The sequence below is a fragment of the Corvus kubaryi genome, unplaced genomic scaffold (assembly GCF_017639235.1).
Source record: "Corvus kubaryi isolate FWS band 111438036 unplaced genomic scaffold, C.kubaryi_AGA036_p1.0 66, whole genome shotgun sequence".
In the NCBI taxonomy this organism is placed as follows: domain Eukaryota; kingdom Metazoa; phylum Chordata; class Aves; order Passeriformes; family Corvidae; genus Corvus; species Corvus kubaryi.
Window position 1 is genome coordinate 13,704,584 of NW_024582054.1, and position 25,007 is coordinate 13,729,590.

Below are 25,007 nucleotides of genomic sequence, written 5' to 3' on the forward strand. Positions count from 1 at the left end.
CGAAGACTCAGGAACAGCTTTTCCAGCACTACCTTATTCCTCAGAGCCAAAGCATTACTGCTTGGTGGAGGGGGCTGTCTTGTGAGACACACAGACAGCAATGACAGCTGAAGTTCAGACTTAATGACTTAGAGGCCCTTCCCAGTCCTGTGCTCCTAAACTCCCCAATTCATCCCACCAGCTGCTCCATACACAGTTGATACATACAAGGGCCGTGAAGACCAGGCTAGAAGTTAAGTCAATTAGAGGTACCAATGCTACAGGGATCTGCAGCAGGCCAGGGAAGAGTAGGATCTGGCTGCACCATGTAGTGTTTCCTGCTCTGTACCAAGCACAGGACAGAGTTCATGAGAACAACCAGTGACCAACCCCAAATATGCTGGGAACCCCCCTCAGAAAAGACATTAGGGCTCTCTGGAGGAGCCTCATGGCTCATCCCTGTCACTCCACAGCACGGTCAGAGTGTTATGTCATTCTGACAGACCAACTGGACAAAGTGTTTGTCTCCATATGAACAAAGGGATTGAAGGGATTAGAGTAATGAGAGCACAAAACAAACAAGCACCAAGGGCTAGGCTTTATATGCCTAATTTAAAACAGGGCCACATCCAGGCCTCATCCCAACCCCCTCTATTCTGCTGTCAGCCACAGTGGAAGTCCCCACTGGGAATAGAAGCAGACAGGTATGCTCAGAGCTATGCACTCCTACCCCCTGCAGCATGCCAGGGCTAGGGCTAGCCCACAAGAAGAGCCCTCAGGGATCACAAACTGAGATCCATATGCTGCCTCAGCTGCTTCATCCCACCCCACACAAGTCTGCCAGTGCTCCTGAGAAACAGCCACACTGAGTAAGGCAGCCTGTGGTGGAAAGGTGCAGGCTGGCTTACCCCAGTGCTTGGTCAGCAGAAAGGACTCAGGTCAACATCAGACACCAAATATATATATGGTGTCCTAGGACTTTCAGTGTGTGTCCTGTGCAGTGACTGCGCTGCATGCACACCTCCCTATCCCTGAGCCTCCAAGACCTCTTTTCCTCATGTTTAGCAACCATATTATCTCTTCCAGTGCCATCCTTCCTGCTAGTCCCAGCAGCACTGGGAGGATCCCTGGCTGGGTCTGACAAGCACTCTCAACTTGCAGCCTTGTTCTGCTCAATAGGATGCAGCAAGGAAAGGAAAGGAGATCCTGCAAAGGTGAACCATTTGTTCGTCTGCTGGAAGGCACCAGAGACAACCCTTTCTGTCCATACTGAACAGAGGAAAGTGGGCTTCTGCCAGGGTCCTCCTCCAATCACAGTGCTTTAACAATAGCCTGCAAAGCCAGGTAGTTTCCCCTCCTACCTGCGTGGCAAAAGAAGGCCCCTACATCTGTCCACCAAATTGAACCCTCACTCTGGGCCCTGAAGTGAGGTGCTAGGCTTCCTGACACACATTCCACTACAACAGTAGAGATGGGAATAGCACCTTGAAGCAGTAGTGTCTGAAGAATAGAACTTCTCCAGTCTAGCTTACAAAGGAGCATCCAGAGGCAGAGATCTCTGGTTCATGGTTTTTCCTGTGCAAAAAATCTTCCTAGCCAAATCCACACTGTCATCTACCTCTGCTCCTCCCTGATCCACAGGGGACACAAATCCAGAGCAGGCACTGCAGGTCTCTTCTTTCTGACATGAGTCCCTCCTGCTGCTCTGTTCCTCCAACTCCTATCTGATGTCTCTGGGTAGCTCCTCATAATCATAGCACTGTCTGTGGCCACATAAGGGATGAGATCTGAGCACCAAGCAGAATAGTTGTTGTGCTGTTGAAAGTTCTCCCTCAGGACAATGTGGGGAGGTTGAATCATTAATTAAGTGTGGTGGAAAGTCCCAGCTAAAAGAGATGAGTCATTGGATTGCCAGCCCTGGGTTTGCTCCCTGCTGCATCTGAGAGGTGACACCTCTCAGCTTATCATGAATCACAAGAAGGGAACAATAAAATTCCTCTTTAGTCAGAGCACGGAAAAACACAAGCAGTGTAGGTCCAAGAAATGCCAAATAAACATGAACCAGAGAGAAAAGGGGAGAGATGGTGCCTTCCTCATATGGAACTGAGGGACCACAGAAGTGAGCAATGGATTGATCCTGGCAGCATGGGGCAGGCAGCGGAGCCTCGCAGCATGAACAAGTGATACAGTCAGAACAGAAGGCATCGCTTTTATGGCACTCTCCCACTTGTAAATGAACAAGCTGATAACCTTCACAAATATTTTTAGGCAACAGAATTTCTGTTGCTTCAGAACATGGAAGAAGTGTTTTTACACTCACACTTAGCAGAGCATAAACACAGGCCCTTACTGGGTCAGTAGGACCTAACAGGGGAATTTTCTTGTACTGGCCCAACTTTGTGCTCACTGTGCTTGTCAGCTGAGTCATGTAGTCCTGTGTTACCTGGTTTTCTTCCATTCTTGATGAAAGCACGAAAACTTTTATAAGCCACGTTCTTTGCAGATCTGTACCAGGGAGTTAGGTAAATGTATTTTGTATAGATAATTGCAACTCTGACAGCGGATGTGAGAAGGAGAGACAGAGATGAAAGCAGCATCCTTACCTTGGCAGTGGCTCCGGTTCAGCCTTTTGTATCCCTGGGGACACTCCACCTGTCCATTCTCAATCACAGGGTGGGCTGGGGAAAAAAGCAAACAGTGTGGGACACTGTCAGGAGAGCCTGCCACCAGCATCCTCCCTGTTCCCTGCCCTTCTTCCAGAGGGGAAAGGGTCCTTAGGCCTGCCTTGGATGGGCTTCTAATGACTTCTAGGGCAGAGGGAAAGGTAGGAGCAGCCACATTATCCGTGGCGTGTCTTGTCCTTCTTGGCAAGTGCCAGCCTGGTGACCCACAGGTGCTGCCTGTGCCTCATACCTAGCATTGTGTCACTTTGTCTCCTCCTAGGTCAGTTTGGATAGCCAGGTGGCACATAACAAGGGGGATCAGAGTGAAAAGAATGGCTGAGGTCCTTGACAAACTGCTGAAATAACAGTTCAGGCCCTGTTTATTACATTTCTTTTTATACTGCGTGTGATTTCCTGCCCCAATCCCTCTCATCAAAGAAAAATTCAGATTTCTGCTTAAAATAGTTTTGTGGGTTTCAAAATGTTCTATAACACGCACAATTAAACATCTCCAAATTTTTTAAAGGCAAGTAAAATGTGGCCCATAAATTCCTAGGAAGTCAAATTTAGGCACTGTATTTTGGAGCAAGGGACAGGGAATCTAAGAGTGGATGGGTTGGAAAGTGAGTAAGCATGGGGTGGAGTAGGAAGAAGGGTACTTTGCCTGGGGCAAAGGATTTTCCCAGGGTGGGGCTTCTTAATTTTCTGGATCTTTTGCTTGGGAACAAGGAGTGCATGAAAGAGCTAACTGACTGCCCAGCTATATTCCAACCACACTTAAATCCTCCTGCCTGGCATCAGTAGCTCACTCCCTGGTGTCGTACGTGGAAAGCCCTCCATGGCAATAGTCATATTGAGGGTCCAGCAGATTCCTAACACATTGCAGCTTTCAAGAACCAGGGACAAATTGAGACCATCCTTACAGCAGGAGATGCTTGGCAAGAGCCTGCAAAGTTTAAGAGCAAAAAGAAAGCCTGTGAAGTTTAAGAACACATTCTGGGGGCAGAGAGCAGGCATATCCATAACTCTTTGTCCCAAACACTTGAACTCTATAATGCAATTTAAAGCCATTCTAGGACGGTTCTTGAAAGGCAGAAGTTAGAGACCAGCCGCCTAGGATAAAGGCACTTAGGAAATAAAAGACAGGAGAACATGTCATTACCAGCCTGTACCAGGAAGGAGAATAGAAAACCTGGCTTTCTCAGGTATATTAAATGAAGCTGCAAGGTTTTCCATGTGCACACTGATCCTCAGTAGCTGAATGAATGACAAAGACAAAAAAATCTTTTTACCCCCTTCAACAGTTTAGTCATGAATTGTAGGCAGGAGGTGCTAACAAATATCTGGATGTTAGGGACAAGGGAGCTACTAGTGATGCTGGGAATCACTGGATACCTTTCCAACCTTCTGGGAAGGTAAAAAAACCTCTGGTTTATGGGCCCCAGGCTCAGTACCCCAGTGGGATTTCAGGTCCTCCTACACGATAGTTTGTGGGGTCGGGGCTGCAGACAAGCATTAACTGTGCTTGGAAGCATCTGTCAGCCTCAGCACAATGTGATAACAGACACTCAAATGAAGCACCATTGTTATGTGCAAGCCCTCTGAGCGGAAGCCAAGCGTGCTGGAGATCAAACAGCGATGACGTGTCAGAGCCATGCACCGCCTCTGAAGAGCCTTTGTAGAGAAACAGATTCTGCAGCATCCCTCCGCCAGATGCTGCTGGGGAGACAGCAAGGCAGAAAATGCCAGTGATGGGCAGATGAATTGCAGGTCTGTGCCACCTTAGCACTTACAAAACTCCAGTTTGCAGAAACCAGCTCACTACATTAGCAAATCACTTGTGAAGCTACAGACAAATGTCCTAACTCAGCAAAGAAACCCTTGTTCCCTGGCAAGAGTAACTGTAATGTAATGTGAGCAGATCTCTCTGTACCAAGGAGAACCAAGACATTTTTGAAGTATTGGATGGAGGCTGCTCTCTTTCTGCCAGGACCTGTCCACAAGGGAAGACAGTGTGTGGCTGCAGGAGGATGTAAGCTATTAACTCTCAGCTTTGTGCTTGGTTTCTTGAGTAGAGGACTATTTCCTTCCACAAGCTCAAATGTTGCTGAACTACAACAGAGATGGCCAAAACCCCCTGAAAAAAACAGTCTAGGACACCTACATTTCCTGCAAAGAGGATCAGCATCCAGCCTTCTCTTATGCAGCTGGTAGGAGGGTATTCCTCTGGAACCCACCTAGTGATCAGAGAGGGCAGAAAGCTGTCAGCATTCACAGCTGAAGAGGCCCCAGTCTCCTGTGTCTGTCTACACTCTCTCCAGGAAGGGTTCTCCCAGAGCCTAAGGCTAGGGATGGAGCAGCTGAGTTGCATCTGTCAGGCAGACGGATTTCAGGCTTGCTGAGGGCAGGGAGCCCTGGTTCCTGATTCAAGAGGGTGATTTCAGAGCCTTGCCTCCTGGGCACTTCAGCCCTGCAGATGCTGTGCCAAGCCAATGTGGTCACCAGGTAGCTGCACATTAGGAGTCCCTCTTGGCTCTCCTCATTGCTTCCTCTAGCTCTCTGCAAGCTCTGCAGGCACCAGGCATCCCTGTCAGGGCTGGGCTCATACAAAGGAGCAAGAGTGCAATAAGCTCACAGGCTCAGAAAGGAGGTGAGTGCAAAGGAGCCACAGCCCAGGACTTCCCCCAGAACCTTTGTCCCCAGCTAGAAAAATACTCAAGTAGAGTATAATATGAAAGGAAATGGGGTGGAGGGATTTTGGAGCCTAGCAGGATGATCTTTAAGCAATTAGGCTAATTTTTCATCATTTCCCAGGAGAAGAGATTTTACCCAAGGGCTCTGGCTCCCCAAACACGTCTGGAGAAGCTCAGGGTGGTGGTGAAGTGGAAAACTTCTCCGAGTGGTGGTAGCCACAAGGGTGTGAATGAGGCAGTGTTTGTTGGATGAGATAATACATTACATTAGTCCATACAATGTCACTGTTAAAAGGGGAAAAAGCAAGCCTCTGGTCAGATGAGAAGTGAGGAAATGCCCGTTTCCTAAAGCTAGCCCATTTATTTTGACTCCTTCCATCTACCATACTGAAGAAACTGAGGGTAGCTGTGGTGCTTCTGCTAGTTCTAGGTTTTCCAGCACCTGGGAGGTGAAAGGAGCCAGAGTGAATGGTCTCGTGACACCTGGATAAATGGGGATGGTGGACTCAGTCAAGCCTCAGCCTGGTTTAGTGTGAAGTAGAGAAGATCAGCCTCCGCTGCAGAGAGGACTTGAGCTGCTGAGCTCACTGGCAGAAGAGCAGAGCAGCTTGGACCCCACAGCAGCCTTCAGAGATGTATTAGAGGTGCCACACCAAGAAGTAGGCTGTGGCTATGGGGATAAGCCGAGTTCTAAGGCAGAATGGACAAGAGGGAAAGACACAAATCCTTCTGTCCAGGTCTGTCATGACTGCTCTCCTCTGGATGGTCTGTTGTAAGCAGGCTCCAGCAAGACTTCCTCCAATGCCCCAGCAAGGGTTATGGTAATAGCAGTGGAGAGGGCATGCACCAGTGCCACATGTGTGATACAAAACTACGTCCTCTGGCTCTACATCAGTAAAGATCTTCAAGGTGCAAAAGATGCTTGAAGGAAAAAAACTCTGATAATTCCTTTTTGCCATTGGGCGTTTCAACAGAGAGATCCTCATTCTGCTCTCAAGGTGGCTTCCAACTGCAACAAGATACCTTGTACCTAAAAACCCCCAGTTTTGTAACACTGTGCTGCAGTGTGCTGATATGACAATGCTGTACGTGTATGATGAGCAAAACAAGCACTATGCAGAAAAAAGCAGGCCTGAAAATGCTGTGTGTTCCCAGGTCAAGCATTGCTTTCTGTGGTACTGGCACAACCTTGCAGAGGTTTCTGCTTCTTTCCCCGCCTCCAGCCTTTCCGTACTGTTCTGCACAGACTCCCTGTGGCACATGGTAACAAGTGGCCTCCATAGCCTCCTTCCCATATATCCAAGGTTTTTTTTTCCTGTGTCCTACCCCATCTGTTCACAGGAGCAGACCAGGGGGTTGATTTTCAAGGGGCTTGCCATGGCTGTTTCAATGCCTGCAGGCACAGCGCAGGGGGGTGTGAGGCTTGCAGATCCACTCAGCATTTCTGACGATGACGGCTGCATGGGTGAGCTGCCACCCCTCTCACAGTGGGAGGTCTGTTAGAGGAGTGCTGCGGATGCCAAGCCAGACATTACAAGATCCAACTTTCCAGTGAAATTCAGACTTTTCTCTAGGACAAAAAACTTGAAAAAACACGTGGAGTGGGAATAAAAACAAAACAATAGCCTTCAAAGACTTGTTTCTTAATGCAGTTAAAACCCATACGAGGAGAGAAAGCAGCCCAGGAAGATCTGCAGTGAGCACAACGAGTGGGTGCACAGCCCAGCCCATGCTCAGGCTGACTGTAAGATAAGGGGCAGGGGGCACTGAAAACTCCAGACCTGGAAAATGCACGTTTACTCCTGCCCCCAGAAAGTCCACCAAATTTCACAGAAAGGTGAGACTTGTAGCTTCTGGCAGTACTGGAGATGGTGTCCACTGATACAGGTGTTCTCCTGGAATGCTGCTTGTTCCAGAGGTGTGTGGTCTCACAGATGGGGAGGAGGTAGAAGAGCAGGGCTGTGATCCCCTCTGGACAGAACTCTCAGCTACCAGTTTCCTTTATCACCATGCGCCTGAGAAGGGCCAAGGCTTTGGGAAAACCAGTATCCAAATTCACACCTGCCGTGGGGTCTGTGTCAACCTGTAGCTCCAGTCTCACTGGGTTTAATTTCCACAGACCATCTCTTAACAGTGTTCCAACACATTCTTTCCACAGACCACTGCATCCCCCAAAATAACACATGGTCTGGCAGGTAAGCAGGAGTAGCTCTGCCCAGCAGTGTACCTGCTACTAGCCCCACATCCTGAGCTTGCCACAGGACGGGACATTGCTTCAGTGCAGGTTCCTCACCAGCAATGCTCAACTACCATGCTGGTCCCTGAGCTCCCTTTCAGCCACATCCTAGTGTCTCTATTTCAGCTGCTTCATCAGCCTCCAATTCCCTTTTCCTACCCTCATTCTTCTCCAGGTTTAACTTTCCAGCTCCTGTTTGCCCCTACCCTTCTGTTCTAGCCTTTCAGTGTGTGCTCCATTGCTTCCCCCAAGTACTAAAGACCCAGGAGAGTCACTGAATGTCTCCATCTGATTTATCCTATCTTGCAATACAACACATTTCATCCACCAAATTCTGGCCAGAGCTGAAGAACTGCAGCTGCATGACAGCATGCAGGTGTCCTGCTACCCTCCAGGGCCCTGCCTCTGGCTCATCTCTTTCTTTCATGAGTCAGGCAACAAAGAGCCTTTGCTCCAACAGCTCATGGAGCAAGCTCTCTGCTCTCCCCTTTCTCCCAGGGTGCCTCTGATGCATCATGGGGGTTCTATCTTTAGTTCTCACTTGCATAAGCAACAGCAGCTCCCAGGAACTTCTACTGTAGCCTGCTTGAACACCCATCTCTATGCCCACTTCTCTGAAGAGGCTTAACAGTGTACAGCCCCCCAGCAGCAAACCACACAGTCCAAGAACAGCTTAAGGAAATCTCTAAGACTAAAGTAACACTCACAGAGACTCCTGGCCAGGTCAGCCCTTGATTTTGAACTCAGCTTTTAACATGGTCTCATTAGGATGCAGACAAAGCATTTGAGTGCCTTGGCTTTTCTGATGCTGAGCAAAACATAAAAAATAGAGAGGATTGGTCATGGTAAGTTTGCTCAGACAGATGCCTGCCTCCTATTCTTCTTCTCTGATGTCTTTCCGCACACAAACACGTACCAAACATGAAAGCTGCAGACGATGGAGACATCCGGACATATCCAGACTCTACTAACAATCAGTGTCTCGGGCAGACAGTCAATCCAAACAAGTTCCCCATTTGTCTAGCTCTTGCCTGGCTGCACTTCTGTATGTTGTAAGTGTTTACACTGAACTAGCTTCTGCCATTTCTGTCTCTAGTTGCTGGAATTAAATTCCCAATGCTGTCAAGTCTGCTCTGGTGCATGCTTCCCCGGGACACATGAGAGCAAGGAGTTCTCTCTGAAGATCACAGTGCTAAGAAGAAAGCTGGAAACACACACTGAACATGTTATCTCTGTGCACGAGACACCAGATCACTGAACTACAGCCCAGTGACTTTGAGTGAGCACAACACAGGCCAGCAAGACCAGAAGGCAGAAGGAATGTGAGTGTGGGATGTGGTCTACAGGCAGGAAGTACGTGGAACAATGCCTTCACACTAGCATGGAACTGGAAACCCTGGCAGACAAGGCACAAGGCAGTGAGTGGTCACAGTGCTTGGAGGCTCTGTTAAAAAGTAAGGTCGCTGAGAAGGGACTGTTTCCCTGACTCCCCTCCGGGATCAGATACCTTGCATGTGAAGACAACATACCAGAGAAAGGCACCTGAGCTTCTCACTCCACAACAACTGGGCTCTCTTAGGCTGCCTTCATCATGTGTCTGTCTTACAGCTCCTTGCACCAGAGGTAGCCAAAGCAGGAAGATACGTATATACCATTGAACAGGATGAAAATGGCTCCTTCAACTAGCCTGAATTAGGGCCAACATCACAAGAGCCATTAAGTCTCCAAGGAGGAACTTCATCACCCAGAGCCAGAGGGAATTTCTTGTGGCACAGGAATACAAAAGACCCACAGGGATACATTTTACCTATCCCTGGAATTAATCTGAAAACAAAGCCAGACAAGCATCTGTCCACTCAGTGAAGACCAGCAGTGACAACTTGCCTTGAGTTGCAACTGCTGCCAGGACACAGGACATGTGTTGAGCTGTGAGCTGTGAAACCTGCTGGCAGCTAGGAGTCATTTCCTAAGTGCATTTGCTCTACTGGCTGGCTGACTGCAAGGAGCACATGGGGGTGTTTTGTGTCTGTTTTCACATCTTAGAAGCCTGTGATTAGACACATTTTGAAGCTCTAAGTCCAACAGAGCAAATCACTGCTGCAGCTCTGGCTGCATTCTCTGCAATCACCTTGCATCCTGGCACAGAGAACGAGAAGGGAGGTGCAGAGTTTTTGCAGCAATCTGCAGCCTAACTGAAGTATTAAGCAGCCCCCCTGTTTTCTAATGGAGGGATCACAGAAAGACGGGTAAGAAACAGGGAGACTGCTGTAGGATGGGGAAGAGAAAGCCGTGACTGGGGTTGTGAAGGTCAGGGACAAAGAAGAGGGGCTGAGGCCTGTGTGGGGCATTTCCTTGTCTGTACTGAACCTGCAGACCCCAGGGTCACCCCCCCACAACATATATGCCCAAGACTTCTTTGGGGCTAGCACATGGATGAGGGCAGGCAAGCAGTAGCATGGCTGAGGCCACAGCACAGCCATGCAGCTTGGGAAGATGACAGCAATCAGAGCTCCCAAGACCTGGACTGGGTTCCAGGATGCTGACAACCTCGTCTGTGATTGCAAGGAATTTGGCTCCAGTCATCCCTGCCCCTGGCTGAGGAGGAATCGAATGGAGGGAGGATAATGAGACACAAATTCAGCTCTTGGGAATGTGCGTGTAAGCGAGCAGGAAAACCTCTGGGCAGAGCTAGAAGTCACCAACACCACACTTGCTTGCAAAACCTGCCACCTTGGATATCTACGCTCTATTGAGGAGTCAGGTCTCCTGAACCATGGGGTCTGTTTTCTTTAGTTCTTTGATCCAGTGAAGGGATGTGATTGAGCAGCCAGGCAGCAATGAATGGGAGCAGGCAGGCAGGCAGGCAGGCAGGGAAGAGGTGAGCAGCTCCCTGCCCACATTCCACTAGATGAGTGCACCTTTCCCTTTACCACACCCAGTCAGCACTGGATGCTGGAGCCTGCCTCCCCTCCAGCCAGGAGTCCTGCATGGCCTCTCCACCGCAACACAGGATGGGGCCATGGGGCAAAGGGCCATGCTCATCATGAAGCACCTTGAGCAGAGCCGATGAGGAATCCCCATCTCCTGCTAGATCAGTCTGTCCAGCTCCCAAGTGCAGCAGAAACAGAGCTGGACGCCCATGCCCCTGGAATGGACCCCGGGTGTGCTCCTGCCAATTGTTTGATGTAGTGTTATTTCCAGAGCCCCTGCCAAACCCGTGTTGGGCCCAGAGCAAGCCCGTAACTCTATAGGGCTAAGTCTGCAGCCTCCTCCAACCTAGAACTGCACCTCCTAAAACCACGGCTGCTTTTTTCCTGTTTCTCCCTCTGAATGGGGCTAGCATGGTGGGAACTGTTGGCCACGTGAGCCTGGGCCCAGCAGCCAACCCAGAGCACTGTTGCCTGGTGGGTTGGGGCAGCAGCTGGCATGACCCTGCACTCACCTGGGACATGCTGCCCATCCCCGAGGACCTTGGGCCAAGGACAGCCATGTGTCACGACCCACAGCTCCGTTCCCTGCCTCATCTACACGAGGCAGCCAAATCATTTTTACTCGTCGAGGGTGCAGGCTGTCCCTCATATTGTTCTGGCTCCTGGCCAGCAGCAGTACTCACCTGGCCGGGGGGGACAGGCCAGGCACTGGTCCATGCCCCAAAAGAGCCCCACACTGCCGCAGCAGTCCTCCAGCTTGGTTAGCCCTGGCAGGGGGTTGGTGCACTGCGGAGAGAGGAGCAGATCAGGCTGCTGTGGGATGCAGAGGAAACATGTGCCCAGCTGGTACAGTAGCAGCAGAGCCAGCACAGGGAACAACTGTCTGGGGGCAGAGGCTGGCACAGCCCTCTTGGCACAGTTCCCCACTGGGACACAGTGGAACCGGGGATGTGGATTAAGATAGTAAAAAGTTGTGCAGACAGAACCTCCCTTGACTGCACCCTTCAGAGGGGAAGGGGCCATCAAACAGAGCACAGATGAACCAGAGATGATATCGCCTGGCAAAGCCCCAGAATCAGCCCCTTGCCTGGCTGATTAGCCTGTGATATGGGTGCACCACTCCAGCCCGGCGGGGAGCTTGTTGTCAGGCACTTTCCTCTGCTGAATGAGTCTCTCTTTCCCCCCACTCTCGGCAAGGCCCTCTGGATTACAGGCCTCCCCATTAGAGTGGAGCCGCTGGGCCCACAGGCTGGAGCTGGCCCCTGGCCAGGCACGCGTGGCCGCCTGCCCAGCACTCGCATACCAATCGGCTCGGCTGTGGCTGCGCGGGGAGAGGCAGGCGCTCCCTGCCGAACTCCTCACCCTCTCCCAGGCACGGCATCACCCCAGCTGGGTGAGGTGTGAGCATAGCAAGGGTACCCCCTGCTGCACCTAGAGCATCTCTTACAGCCTCTCCATACATCATCATCCTCTGCTCCTATGGTCACAGCATTGCCATCTCCCCACAGAGAAGCAGGGCTTTTCCAGCCCCAGGTTCTGATTTCATTTATTTTTGCACTAGAGAATGGCTAAGAATGGTTTCCTGCTAGAAACGACTTGGATGGGAGTGACTGAAGGATGGGATGGGAACTGGGAGTAGCCCCCCCGAAAAGGCTGGGGAGCAGTGGTAACAGGGCTGAGTCCCAGACTGCCAGGCTGGGGGTCTCTCTGAGCACGAACTGCTCTGGGGGAGCTCACAGGTGTTCCTGTGGGTGCCAAAAACCTCCAATGCTTTTCCAGTGACGCAAGAGAAACATGTGGGGAAAGACAAAATAAGAAATTATGATGACTGTGGGACAGGGGTGAGAAAGTCCCTCACGTGCATTTGCTTCCCAAGCCCCAGTCGAGCTCTCCAGGAAGGCATCGTTCCATGGAAATCAGACTTCCATTTATCGTCTGAGAGGGAAAGGAATTTTCCTATGTTTTATACGTTTCCTACAATAATTGTGGAGCATGGCTGTAAATGTTGCTATAAATAGGGCACCCTTTTAAAACCAGACTGTGTGTGAAAGCCATCAAGTCTGGGCTGTGCTGCCCCAGGGCACAGCCTGGTCAGGGCAAGGCAGTGAGGTCTCTGTTTGATCAAAGCAAGGAATTTTTTTTCTTCCCAAGTAGTAACACATTGCTGCCTGTGCCCATGGCATCTGCATGATGCCCATGCTGACGCTGAACAGCTTCACAGAAAAAAGCCACCCCCCACCCCCCGAAAGCCAGTGCTCCCCTACCCCAGAACAAGAAATACTCCAGCGCTTGATAGATGACCTCTTACCTGCCCATGGAGAGCCTCCCGAAAGCACCTCCCCAGCAGTCCCGGGGCTCTCTGCTGTTGTTGTCCGCTCTCAGTGGCAATGCTGTTGCCATTCCCATGGGCATAGGTGTACCAGGGCACAGCAGCCAGCTGAGGCACCAGGACTGCCTCCACACTGTTTTCCTCCGACACCTCAGCATCACCCCGCACCCTGGCCACCTGATGAATTTGCACGGTGGCTTCTGGAGGGTGGTTGATGTGGACATTCACCAGAGAAGGGTTTAGGGAAGCTGGAAGATGAGTTTACACCACATTTATGACAATCTGGCAACAATTTGGCACCCAAAGAGTATCATCATGAACAAAGTCACAAGGGACGAGAGGCAGACTGAGCCCACCAGGAAATCTAGAGGAAGACTGCATCTAAGAGAAAGTATTTGTCTGGCCCAAAAACAGGACAAACCGACCAAAACCTCCACAAGAAACTAGGGAAACTTCCTTTCTAACAACCTGGCCTGAAACAGCAAGCATAAGGAGGTAGTGGCCTCCTCAGGCCTGTTAAAAAAGATCTGAGGAGCACACAAGTAGGAGTAAAATGTGGGGTCTGGAGCCACTGGCCATGCTCACCCAGCTGGTTGGACAGGGGTAGAGTATATGTGGAGTGCTTCATGGAGCTGCCAGCTGGGGTCTTTGGGCCTCTCCCTCCTTGCTTCTTTTCCAGAGAGGGAGCTGGCAGGTGGCAAAACTTCCCTGTGGAGTTGGAGGGGCACCAGCATTCATCCCGGCCCACGCAGCGCCCTCCATTCAGGCAGGGAATCTGACAGAAGTCTGCAAGGCAAAGAGAGATCTGCTTAGAGGAGGAACTGAGACACTGGCTCTAGCCAAGGGCAGCTGAGGGACGCCAGGCAGCTGGACCAGGACAGCACTAACCCCATGATGTCCCAAGGACCAGGCCCAGCACTGGGCTGGGGTCAGCACTTGCAGCCTGGAGGCAGGCTCGGCTCCCTGCTGGGCAACACCATCTTCTCCAAGCTCTGCTCACAACTGGAGTCATGGGTTGAAGAAGATGAACTCTCCCTTGGGCTCTGGGGCCACAGCCAGGCTGGGGCACCCATGTCCTGGGGGGCTGCCAAAGTGGTGTTGCTGACACAGCAGGATCTCTTGGAGTGGGTCAGGAGCTATGGCAGCCATGTGTAGCCAAGTCTGCCCAATTTCTTCACTTCTGCATCGCCCCCTCCCCACTTGGCAGGGTTTTTACTCCTAGCCCAGAAGGGAACTCAGCAGGATGAGAGAGGCAGATGGAGAGAGCAGGCAGAGAGTCACATCCTCAGAGCCTGTCTCACATCCAGCCCTGGCCCTGCCAGCAGTTCAAGTGGGAGAAGTGTGGAGTGGGACAAAAGAATCAGGAGCAATTCATCTGCAAAGGCTCAGAAAACGCATACACAGATGAAACCAAAGTCATGTCCTTTCTGACCTCATCAGATGCTTGGAGCATCTCAGTGTGAACTACACTCAAGCAATGCATGGGATTTCTTGACAGATTATCCTGACTCATTTCAGTGTGGGAGGAGACACTGCTGCTCCACATTCCTGGATGGCTTGTGAGGTTCATTCCAGGGGATGAACACCCATCCTGTTTCAAGTTCATCTGCTCAAGCCCAGCACCCAGTTTTTGGGGAGGAGACACATTTTTGGACTGGGACCTAGGCAGAAATTGCTGTGAACACCATCTTCCATCAGTGTCCACAAGAGCAAGGCTTTTCATTCTCTCAGTGTTAGGAGAATTTGAGTGATACAGAGGCACTCAGAGGACAAGTCCCAACAAGTCCAGTATGTTGCTCCCACCAGCTGGCTCCAAGACAATGTGACCAACCCACATCCCAGTGACTTGATGAGCAATCCCAGTGGCTCTGAAAGGCGAGCGGTGGTTGCAGCAAGCCCTGTTTATAAGAACAGTTTGCAACCTGCAGCCAGCTCTCCTGGCTGCCATGTGAGTGAAAGGAGAGAACAGGAGGAAATTAGGTGATGAAAGTCAGCCCCAAGACTGGATGCCAACTAAAGCAGTGAGCTGGCTCTGAGAAGAAGGGGGTGGTGAGGCTTGGCTGCAGGCCTGACTCAAAAACACACATCCCCTCTACCCAGGGTGAGATGGAAACAGGAGTTGCTTGCCCAGGAAAGAGAGCAATGAGGCAAAGTCTGTCTTCCTCCCCTAGAGAGGGAGTAAGCCCCAAAGACCTCAGAAGACATCTTCCAGAAGACACTGAGAGAAGCCATTGCTTCCCCTCCCTATAGCAGCCCAAGCCCTTAGTCTGTAGAGTCGGGAAAAGCAGGAAGAGTAGAGAGGGGAAGCAGGCAAGAAAGTAGGTGGAGGGCATAGGGGTGCTCACAGATGCGGAAGCCAGATTTGGGATCGTGGTCATGTCCCCCTTGGCTATAGAGAGTGGTGGTGTCTCCTTTCTCGCAGCTGTTGTAGCAGCGCCCACTCTGGCATGTCTGTTTGCAGATGGTGGGTGTGAAGACAATTTTTATCTTCCTAATCTTCTCTGTCAGGTTGGCCCCTACGAAAGAAAAAGAGTGCTAAGTGCAAACAGCATCTCCAGGCCAAGGGAGCTGTAATTCTCAGCTCAAGCTCCAAAGCATCCCCAGAGCAAAGAGGGGTCTATGTCCCTCCCCAAGGTGGTGGAGTCACCATCCCTGGAGGTGTTTAAGGAAAGACTGCATGTGGCACTTAGTGCCATGGCCTAATTGAGAAGGTGGTGTTAGGTCATAGGCTGGACTCGATGATCTTAAAGGTCTTTTCCAACCTAGCTGATTCTGTGATTCTGTGATCCTGTCTCTCCTCGCCCCTTGCTCACTCTACATGTTTTCTGCTCTAGCATCTGTAAGAGTTTGTCAACACATGAACAGTAGCAAGCAGCATGCTCTGGCTGCCCAGTTGGAGTGGCATAACAGTGTGCAGGGACACACATGTACTAACTTCATCATAAAGGGAGTTTTTTGCTTTAAGCAATATTCCCTCTCCAGCCACATCAGTAGTTGGAAGACTGGCTGCTCTTAAACCTCTGGAAGTCTTCCCACATGAACACATTGGCATCCATAAAAGAGAGCATCAGGTCTTAAGGAAACCATTGCCTCCCTACAAGTGTCCCCTGACCTCCTGAGTTATCTGTGGTCCTCTTCTGGTCCCTCACCATCCTCACACTAGATACAATGGGAAATCACACTCAGAGCTCTTGCGGTCGTGTGGAAAATGGTCAACAGACAGAACTATTGTGTAACCAGCTGGCCTGACACCAGGGCCTTCCATCCCACCCCAATGAGACAGTCATGTGCTGCCCTTGCTGTGCTCACCCCGCTCCCTGTTTCAATCACCAATTTCAGATTACAGCTTCAGCCACGATGTAGGTTCATGGCCCTACTCATAGAGGCTGAGATGCCACATGGTGCCTCTTTGGGGAATCACAGCTTCAGGAGGAAGCCAAGCTGCAGAAGACAACTTGCACCTGTCCTAGTTGGGAAAGCATTGAGGCTCCGCATCTGCGCGTCCCAGCAGCCTGGCCTAATCCCTGCTCATGTCAGAAGGCATCAAGGCAGCAGCCAAAGGGACGAAATAGACACTGGTTGCACAATCTGACCTCGAGGGCTGCTCAGACTGAGGAGTAAGCTGGGAGACACCATTCCTACAGACTGAAGCAACTCCCCTTCAGGGCATTGTGCCGGAGTGATGTTCAACATCTCCTGAGATGCAGTTGTCATATCCCCTGGCTCCTGTCTCAAGCCATCCGCGTTTTGCTCCCCTGATATGTCCTCCTTCAGTAGGGCTCTTTTCTTTGCCAAGCCCAGCAATGCCCATGCTGGCCTTTCCTTTTCATCCCACTGAGCAGCACAGTCCTGGGAGTCCATGGTTTCTTGGGGATCCCCAGTGAAAGTGTTGCCCTTTCCCATGACACCCCAACAAGAAGCTCCAAAAGAGTGGCAGCCCTGGAAGCCTTACCCTTTGCAGACAAGGTGTGCTCCTGGGAAACAGCATGTGGGCCAGAGCTGCTCTGCTCATATCCATTCCCATTGGGGAGTGCATTAGAGGTGAGCTGGCCATTGCTGGCTGGGTAGCGCCGGACAGTCCTTGATGACCCTGTGTGCTGAGGGGAGACAGGAGAGCCAATTCTGCTCTGAATCCTGCGGAAGAGAAAAAGTGAACCAATATTCTTCACGAGTGCCTGCACTGACCCACAGTGCCTGTCCACCAAAGTATCTTGCAGCAACTTTCACTGCTGTGCTGCCCAAGATGCCACCTGGACACAGAGCTTTGTCTACCTGAGCAGGATCCCACTCCTCCCCTGCTTTCAGTCATTCCCATGGCACTGTTTCCCTCTAGGAACCATGTCCCATGTCCTGAGCCTGGCAGGACACACTGTTCACCAAGACACCCTCTCTGTACCATCACATCAAGCTGTCCTTCCACAGGGCTGCTTCAGCTGCCTTGAAGAACCTCTGCCTGCCCATCACACTCAAGGTCTGTTCCTTGACCATAGCAAACATAAGCAGCTCCCAATACACTTGTTCTTATGGTGGAAGTTTTCTCAGGACCTGCCTTCCCAGCCCCAAATGAGCACTAAAAGCACAGTAAGACAGTCACAGAAGAGGCCAGACCAAGCAAATACACAAAACTCCACCCATGAGAGTCACAAACAAGAGAGAATGACCAAGAACTCAAGTCTGTAGGTGCAGTTACGACTTTCTGCACTAACTACATTTATGACTTTTGGTGCTCTCTGAGGACTAAGCATGGAGAAGGCATCCAGCTCTCAAGGTCACACTTCATACACACTCCATTATAAAGCCATGTAAACCACAAGGCAGAGCTCTTTGTGTTAAAGATCTTGATCTACTGCACTTGCTCCCATTTCCTTTTACTGATTGCAGCACTAAGCCTCCAAGAGGGCACTCTGCTTTCCAACAAATGTATCTCACTCTCACCTGCACCAGCTGCAAGGAAAAAGGCTTAGTACAGCCAAGGGCCACAACAGGTTGGCTGCCCACATGCTCCTTGGGTTTCTTTGAAAGTGCCAGCCTTGGATGCCTCTGTAACTGAACTTCAGTACCGACAACTCCTCTGCATTCCCTGTCCAACACCTCCATCTCTGACTACATGGCTGAGGCAAAGAGTGGCACTTCCCACTGAAGTGTCCAGAGAGGCCTATCCCGTTCTGTGGTTTTTACCATCTTCCCTGTCACAGTCAGCACAGGAGACGTGTTACACTGTCTACAGGGAACACAAATTTCTAAACCAAACAGGACTGGATGATTCAATGAGAGTTGGCTGACAGCAGCTCTGCCTTGCAGACATTCCTTGGATAGCTTGGAATAACAATAAGATCTGGGGAGACGGAAAGGGAGCTCATGCTGTGCTGGTATTCAGGCAGGTCAAGAACAACATACAAGGTAACTGTCAGCCAGCGAGCCCAAAATCAGCCTTGAACAATGGAAAAGATGACGTACAGGTCAATTAACTGGGAACCAAACAAAAGGAATACAAAGTGAGGTCAAGTCAAGGAGGTCTGTGAAGAACCACTCTTGTCAAAGGAGTCCATTTTCGTAATTTGAGACAATTAGACACATGCACACTGACAAGCTGAGAGCCTATGCTATTTCAATAAAAAAATAAACAGGGCAGTACGATGTCAATCAGGCACATGCAAAATTAATAACAAACTGGCTGTGTAACAGAACACAAGAAGTAGTTGTCCCTGGGGAGGGTATTAGATGGGTTCCAGGGTGATCAGTATGAGGCCTGGCATGAGTCAAGAATTTCATCTGGAAATAAATATTTTTATTTCGAAATAAACATATAATCGACATTGATAATGTATGCTGCTGACACAAAAATTTGCAATGTGGTGTATCGTGATGAGAACAGAGCAATCACACAGAGCAGTTTGGAGCTCTGCGGAGGGTAAATGCATCCAAGCAACATGGGGTTTTAATAGAGCCAAATGCAGGATTACACTTCTAGGAAGAAGGAATGCAGGCAGCAGCTGCAGATAATCGGAGACAATCCTGGAAAACAGCAATTCTGAAAAGATTTTGGGGCTAATGACAAGCAATTAAATATGAACTGTCAGTTCAATGTCCTGACATTAGGACACTGAAACACGGCAGGAACAGGGAGGTATTTTTGCCTCCCTACACGTCCTCATCACAGTAGGATGTATACATGCTATAATATGATCCTAGCTCTGAGGTCACATCTTCTAAGGGATGTCAAAAAAATGGAGACAATACAGGAAAAGACATGACAAAAATAATTGGAGGGCTGGTGAAAATGCCTTTCTGTAAGAGACCTGAAGTATTCCATCTCTTCAATTTAGGATAAAGAAGATGAAGAGGTGCTCTGATTACAGGGCACAGGTTTCTCCACAGGAACAAAACGCCAGGTGTAAAGAGCCAACAACATCAGCAAACTGATGAAGTCAAATGATTCCTTGCTAGAAAGCACGCCTACATGCAGCAGTATAGCTGTCTTCCTTCTGCAAAAACCTCAGTGGTGCATTCCCAAACTCCTGATACCATCTCTTCAGGAGAGGAGAGTGTGGTGACAAAAATATTTGTTGTCTTGTTAAAATCAAGATCTAATGAGGACAGCAAATAATGCTTGTTTTTTAATCATCAGCAAGGTTAGCCAGAATAACTGAAGAGAAGTGAACCTTACTTCAGTTCTACCTCAGTCCCTTTCAGAAGCTCCCCTGAGATTCTGCAGAGTACCACCTACCCCAGAAGGCCAGGGCGGCCAGGCATGACCTACCCACACATTTCTGAGCTACTAATTTAGCCCTGCAGCCAGAAAAGGAACTTCTGGTTGCCTGTTATGTACTGCTTTGTCACCTGCTGTGCTACTGTTAGTTTTGTTAGTGACAAAGGACAAGCCATATGAAACTCTAGGGAGGCTAGGGGAGAGCTACCAAGCCTTGGAAGCTCAGGCACATTTGTTCTCTGATCTCAGTAAGAGGTCCCAAGCATAGTCCTATGGGTGAACATGGCTGGGTGTCCAAGGTCTTTTACTGCAGAGATGGAAGCACGCCGAGGAAAAGAAGTGCATCCCCCCAGACAACAGTGACTGTCTTAGTGCTGGCCCCGAGTTCTGAAGAGTCACTGGGTGAATGTGACTGCTAGCATAACACAGGGAAATATAAGCTCTTCTGCTTGCAAATCCTCACATCATGTCTACCCTGGAGAAAGGGAGCATGCTATGTGCAAGTAGCAGAGCTTGGCTGGGCTCTACCCATTGCCTGCCGGAAGGAATTTCACCCTTTGGCTTTAGGAACATCTGTTGTCATTCCCAGGATTACCAAATTTTGTAACAAAACCCACAAAACCCGAAAACAACAACATGTGAAGGGCTTTAAAAAAATAATCTTTAGCATTTCAGTTCCAAAGAAAAAGGGATTACATGACCTTACTACAAGGGGCAGTCCCAACTTCACAAAGGAAGAACAGAGTAGGAACATTACTCCATGGTTTGAAATACTTGAGGAAAAGTCATCCTACTGAGGTCCCATTGGCAAAGCATTCCAGTGTGAGTTGAAGCAGGGAGGAGGTGGGGGGGGGGGGGGTCAGATTTGCTTTGAATTAGGTTGTTTATTTGGTTCTATTCTAGGCGGATGAGCACTGGGATTTGTGGACTGAGTTAAGTAATACCATTCTAGCCTGGGCTACAGAAATCAATGGCAAAAGGCATCTTTCCATATCTATTTGTCATGCCAAGCAGCTGACTCATGGTCAGGGAATACAAAACAGAGTTTTTTCCCTCCAAACCTTCAGAGTCAGTCCATGCTGGGCAGACAGGGACTGGCTTGCTTGAAGTGTCTCAGGAAATAAACCTGAGCTCACCACAGCAGTACAGATCCAGTCAGAAGCCATTAGCAATCCCTATCCATTTGATGGATCTTAATAAACATAGGGCCAGAGCCTGGCCAGTTACCAGGGATCTGCATTGCCACAGGTTTTCTCATTGGTGTGGCTGTCCTAGGAGTAAAAGTGAGGATGGGAAACAGATGGGGTGGCTCCAAATCAGCAGAGTGTGGAGCTTGTGTTATCACTCTCCATGCCTCTACCTGCTTGAGAAGAGGCAGTTGACTCTTCAAGCACTATGTTCCAGGCACTTAAAGCCCCAGGGCCTCATATTCATTCAGTCTTACAGCCTCCCTCAACATGGTATTACTCACTTCCACTCCTTCAGCCAGGCACATGGCCAGCACAGATCTCTGCAAAGAGGCAATGGTCTCTTCCTGTACAGACAACTGCCTGCCAAGCAGCTGGTTTCTCTGCTCTTCATCCATCAGAGCTCCTGCCAACTTTCTCTGTGTCAGGCACAGCCCGTGGGGCAAAACCGGCATGCAGACTCCTAGGACACCTCTCCTTCTGGGCTGTCCTGTAGTACCCACCTGCTCACAGCAGCAGTGGTCCAGGAGAAAACATGGGGCAAGGAGGGAAGGCAGAAGGAGCAGCATTCTCCTTCCAGAAGCATGGATGTGTGTGCTCCTGCTGATTTCTACCAGCCAGCTGAAAGGTCACTGGCTGAGAGGCCTCGGTCACCCTCACATGGAAATACCTATAGGTATTAGGCGCTTATCAAAATTAAGAGATTTGGGATGGGAGGGAACTGTGCAGACAGACTGACCCACATCTGCAACAGTTCAAAACTATCCAACAAACACTTTTAGCTGCCATATTCTGAGGTGCAGGTCAAGGACCTAGACTCCCTATAAACCCGAGGACGTATGCTAGAAGTCAAGAGAACTAAGGGAGGTCTGGTCCCCTACATTCTAGTGCTACGTATCCCTGCAGGACCCAAATAACACCTGTATTTCATTCAGCAAGGGATCCACACATCGCCATAGCACTTTTGTGTGTAAACGTTTCATTTTCAATGAATTTTGGTACCACCTGAACTCTGCTCTATATTTACTTTAGTCATAGCAGGGTAGAGAAGGTACAAAAATATTGTATGCCCTGTATATCATGGCTGTCCTGCGAGTCCCAGATGAACCTACAAGGTGCCTGTTCTCTGAACAGAACAGGTGAGTGATTTCCTGTCACTCCACTGAGGACTGAGCTGGCAGAATCCCAGCAACTGCACAGATGGATAGGAGGATCTCTGTTTTCTGAATCAACTGCAAGATTTTTTTTTTAAGCCTGCAATTTCAAGATTAGATATGCAGAATCACAATAACCAAGTCTAAATCACTGAGACTGAGGCATCCAGAAAACTATAAAGTTTTCCTAACCCACTGTATATAGAAAGCCTTTTCAAATCTCTGATCACTTCTGATGATCACAGTTCTCTGGGTAAGCAAAAGCCAGAGGGAATACAGGTGGGCAAACTGTTCTCTTAGTGACTTAACACCAGGCAGCCTCCTTGGAGCTGGAGGCAAAGGTGGCAAACTCTTCAAAGCACTTCCCTCTCCCCAGCAGCAACACCTCAGTCTTTCCTGGATTTAGCTTCTATCGGCCACTCTTCATCCAACTGTTGACTTTGGCCAGATTGCTAGTGAGCTGGGAAATGGTGGTTTTTTTCTATTTGTGTAAAGGAAATGCAGAGCCAAGTACCACAAGAGTATTACTGGTTTTTCATCCAGCCTGCCTCGCCCTCTCCCCAGCCAAAGCCTGACAGACCACAGCAGGGTGGATGGCTTGAGGCACTGTGGAGAGAGTGAGTCCTGGGCAGTGCAGTCAGCAGGGAGGGGCACTAACCCCAGACAAGGCAAGGGCTGGAGAGATGAGGATTGAAATTCACTCTTCCAGCTGGAAACAAATCTTCGCCATGCTGAACATCAGGAAGAGATGACAGAGACTATTGAGACCTAAGGAGAAATTCTCAGAAGGCCAACAATAACACTGGCCAAAACAACTCTGAAGATAAGCAGCTCTCAGAGAAGAAACCATCTTCCCAGGGTCCAGAAACTCCCATCCCAGGGCCCAACAAGCTCCATCTCTCCAAATATAACGAGCCTACTGCTTGGGATGCAGCTCCTGCCTCCAGGTACCCAGAAAGGACATGTGCTGCCCACAGGGCTGGGAGCAGAGTCCCATGCAGGGGAGCCACTGCAGCACTGATAAGTCCATCCCAGCTCCTCCAGACCGCAGCCTGCATGTGCATCTCCAAGATGAGAGGGCTCAGCCAGGGCAGGGACTGAGTCATGCTCAGCCCCTGATAACCTGCCAGGACAACAGGCAGGTTCTCCCCTGGATTTTAAATGCTGAACAATATATTTGGTGTCTGTCTCGTCCATCTGCCTGTCCCTGGCAAGATGCCCTCCCTGCTTGGGGCCACAGGGACCAAAATCAGTGATTCACTTCCCCCTTTGTAATGCTCAGCAGTTGCTGATTTTCCACTAAAGCATCGCAGAAGAATGGGCAGCCTTAACACCATGTGTGTCTACAGGGGGAGAGAGAAGCAGCCAGCCTTGGAAAGCAGTAAATTGACCACAAACCAGAAACTTCCCCTTTCTTGGACTCCAAACAGGTTCCTCAGCAGGCAGACAGGATTCATGGCTCAGTCCGCAGGCCCTGGAGCACAGGAGAGGCGTTGCTCAGAGAGCACTCAAGTTTATTATCAATTAGCTCACAAACATGCTGACAAGGAAGACAGCTCTGTTAAGACTCTGGGAGGAGAGGGAAAACCACACCATACAAGGCACCTGACTTCAAGCCCACCCACATTATGTCCATAAATCCTGGCTCAGTTTATTATCTCCAGGAGCAGCAGAAATACCACTGAAACCTGCCTGCTATCCCTCCTGCTGCTGTCTTCAGCCCTGGTACCTCCCATTCAAAAGAGAGAGACCCTGAAGTCTGCAGCCTGTACTCCCCAGCGTTTGATGGAAGGCAAGGGAAGTTCTTCTGCACAGGAGAAGCAGCTACCAGCATCTCACAGGCATAAGACCTTCTTGGGAGAGTGAAGCAGAATCTATGTACCATGAAGGCCACAGGAATGACCACTCGGTGCCTTTGTGCCAAATTCACAGACACCTACAGCCAGATGTCATGCGAGATGGGACACAAGACACAGGCACCTGGACCATCACAGGGACATCAAGGTGCAAGTCATCCAAATCTTTCTTCCCCTTCAAGACCTCTAGAGCTGCTGTTGGCAGAGTGTCACTGATGACATCCTTTGCCTTTGTGTGGGAGGGCACAAACAGCACTCACAAAGTGGGGCTGCAGGGCCAGGAATATGTGTCAGGCTCCCTGCCCCACATCATACTCAGTGCCACTTCACATGCCAAGAGCCGTATCAGTCCAGCATCCAGGTGCCACCCTATCCCTTACCACAGCTACTAAGAAACTGTCATGGAGCCCATATGGCTCTTATTTTGGGCTCTCACCTGTGCCATGTTTCAGTGGTAACTCCAGCTGCCTGCTCCACTTGACATACGAGCCGGTGGCTGGCCAAGATTTCTCTGAATCTCTCACTACAAACTGTAGCAACAGATGTGCAAGTCCTTGGGACAGCAAAGTCACCAGCTGTCTGCCCCATGCCACCAAGCTCAGACTCCTCCACCACCACCCTGGCATCTTCCTTCTTCTGGCCCCCAAAGCAGTGCCAGTGCTGCAGCACTGTCCTAGCTGGCTCCCAGCCTGCCACGTACTGTGTGAGAACAAAGAGGGAGAGGCTGTGAACTCTAATTTTATCTGTTCAGGAGTTGCCAGACACCATATACGCAACTGAACCCCTCTAAGCTCACAGACAACTAACAAGTTCTTTTTAACCAGTCTCTTGGTATCCAATTTGCTCCTTAGCCAAAGTGGCTGCTCAAATGCCTCCACACAGCTCTCTACTGACATTAAATGCCTTTCCCTTGCCACATGTGCCACACATGCCACCTGCCACTCTGTTGAGTGCTCTTCTTTGCGCTCATGTATTAGGCAGTGAGCAACTGACTCCCTGGAAGCAGTCCAGCTCTCCAAGCACGGGAACAGCACCTGCCTAGCCCAGCAAGGCTGCAGAAACATGCCCTGCACAAAGGCATGGCATCAAGTGGTCACCAGGAGCTGCAGACTGTGCTCATGGTTGGATCCATCAGACCTTAGTGCTGACCCATAAAATGGCCGGAATCATGATTTCCAAATGCCAAATGTGATAAAGAGCTGTCTGCAATCTGCTTGTCTCCAGAGCTGAAGTGCAGGCCAATGTCTTCCAGAAAAATAAAAATGCAGCCT

General features: G+C 50.0%; 1 protein-coding gene across 3 annotated transcripts in view; it reads right to left on the reverse strand.

Moving 5' to 3' along the window:
* The window catches only part of LTBP2 (latent transforming growth factor beta binding protein 2), a 68,923-nt gene that overhangs the window by 22,425 nt on the left and 21,491 nt on the right, over positions 1–25,007 (reverse strand). For 2 of the 3 annotated variants that reach the window (XM_042047143.1, XM_042047145.1), the window contains 6 exons: positions 16,783–16,964; positions 15,176–15,346; positions 13,416–13,616; positions 12,810–13,078; positions 11,185–11,287; positions 2,583–2,657 (listed from right to left, as the gene is read on the reverse strand). In XM_042047143.1, coding sequence (XP_041903077.1) covers positions 2,583–2,657; positions 11,185–11,287; positions 12,810–13,078; positions 13,416–13,616; positions 15,176–15,346; positions 16,783–16,964 — 1,001 coding nt within the window. The remainder of the gene's footprint in view (positions 1–2,582; positions 2,658–11,184; positions 11,288–12,809; positions 13,079–13,415; positions 13,617–15,175; positions 15,347–16,782; positions 16,965–25,007) is intronic. The other variant, XM_042047144.1, reaches the window with a different exon arrangement.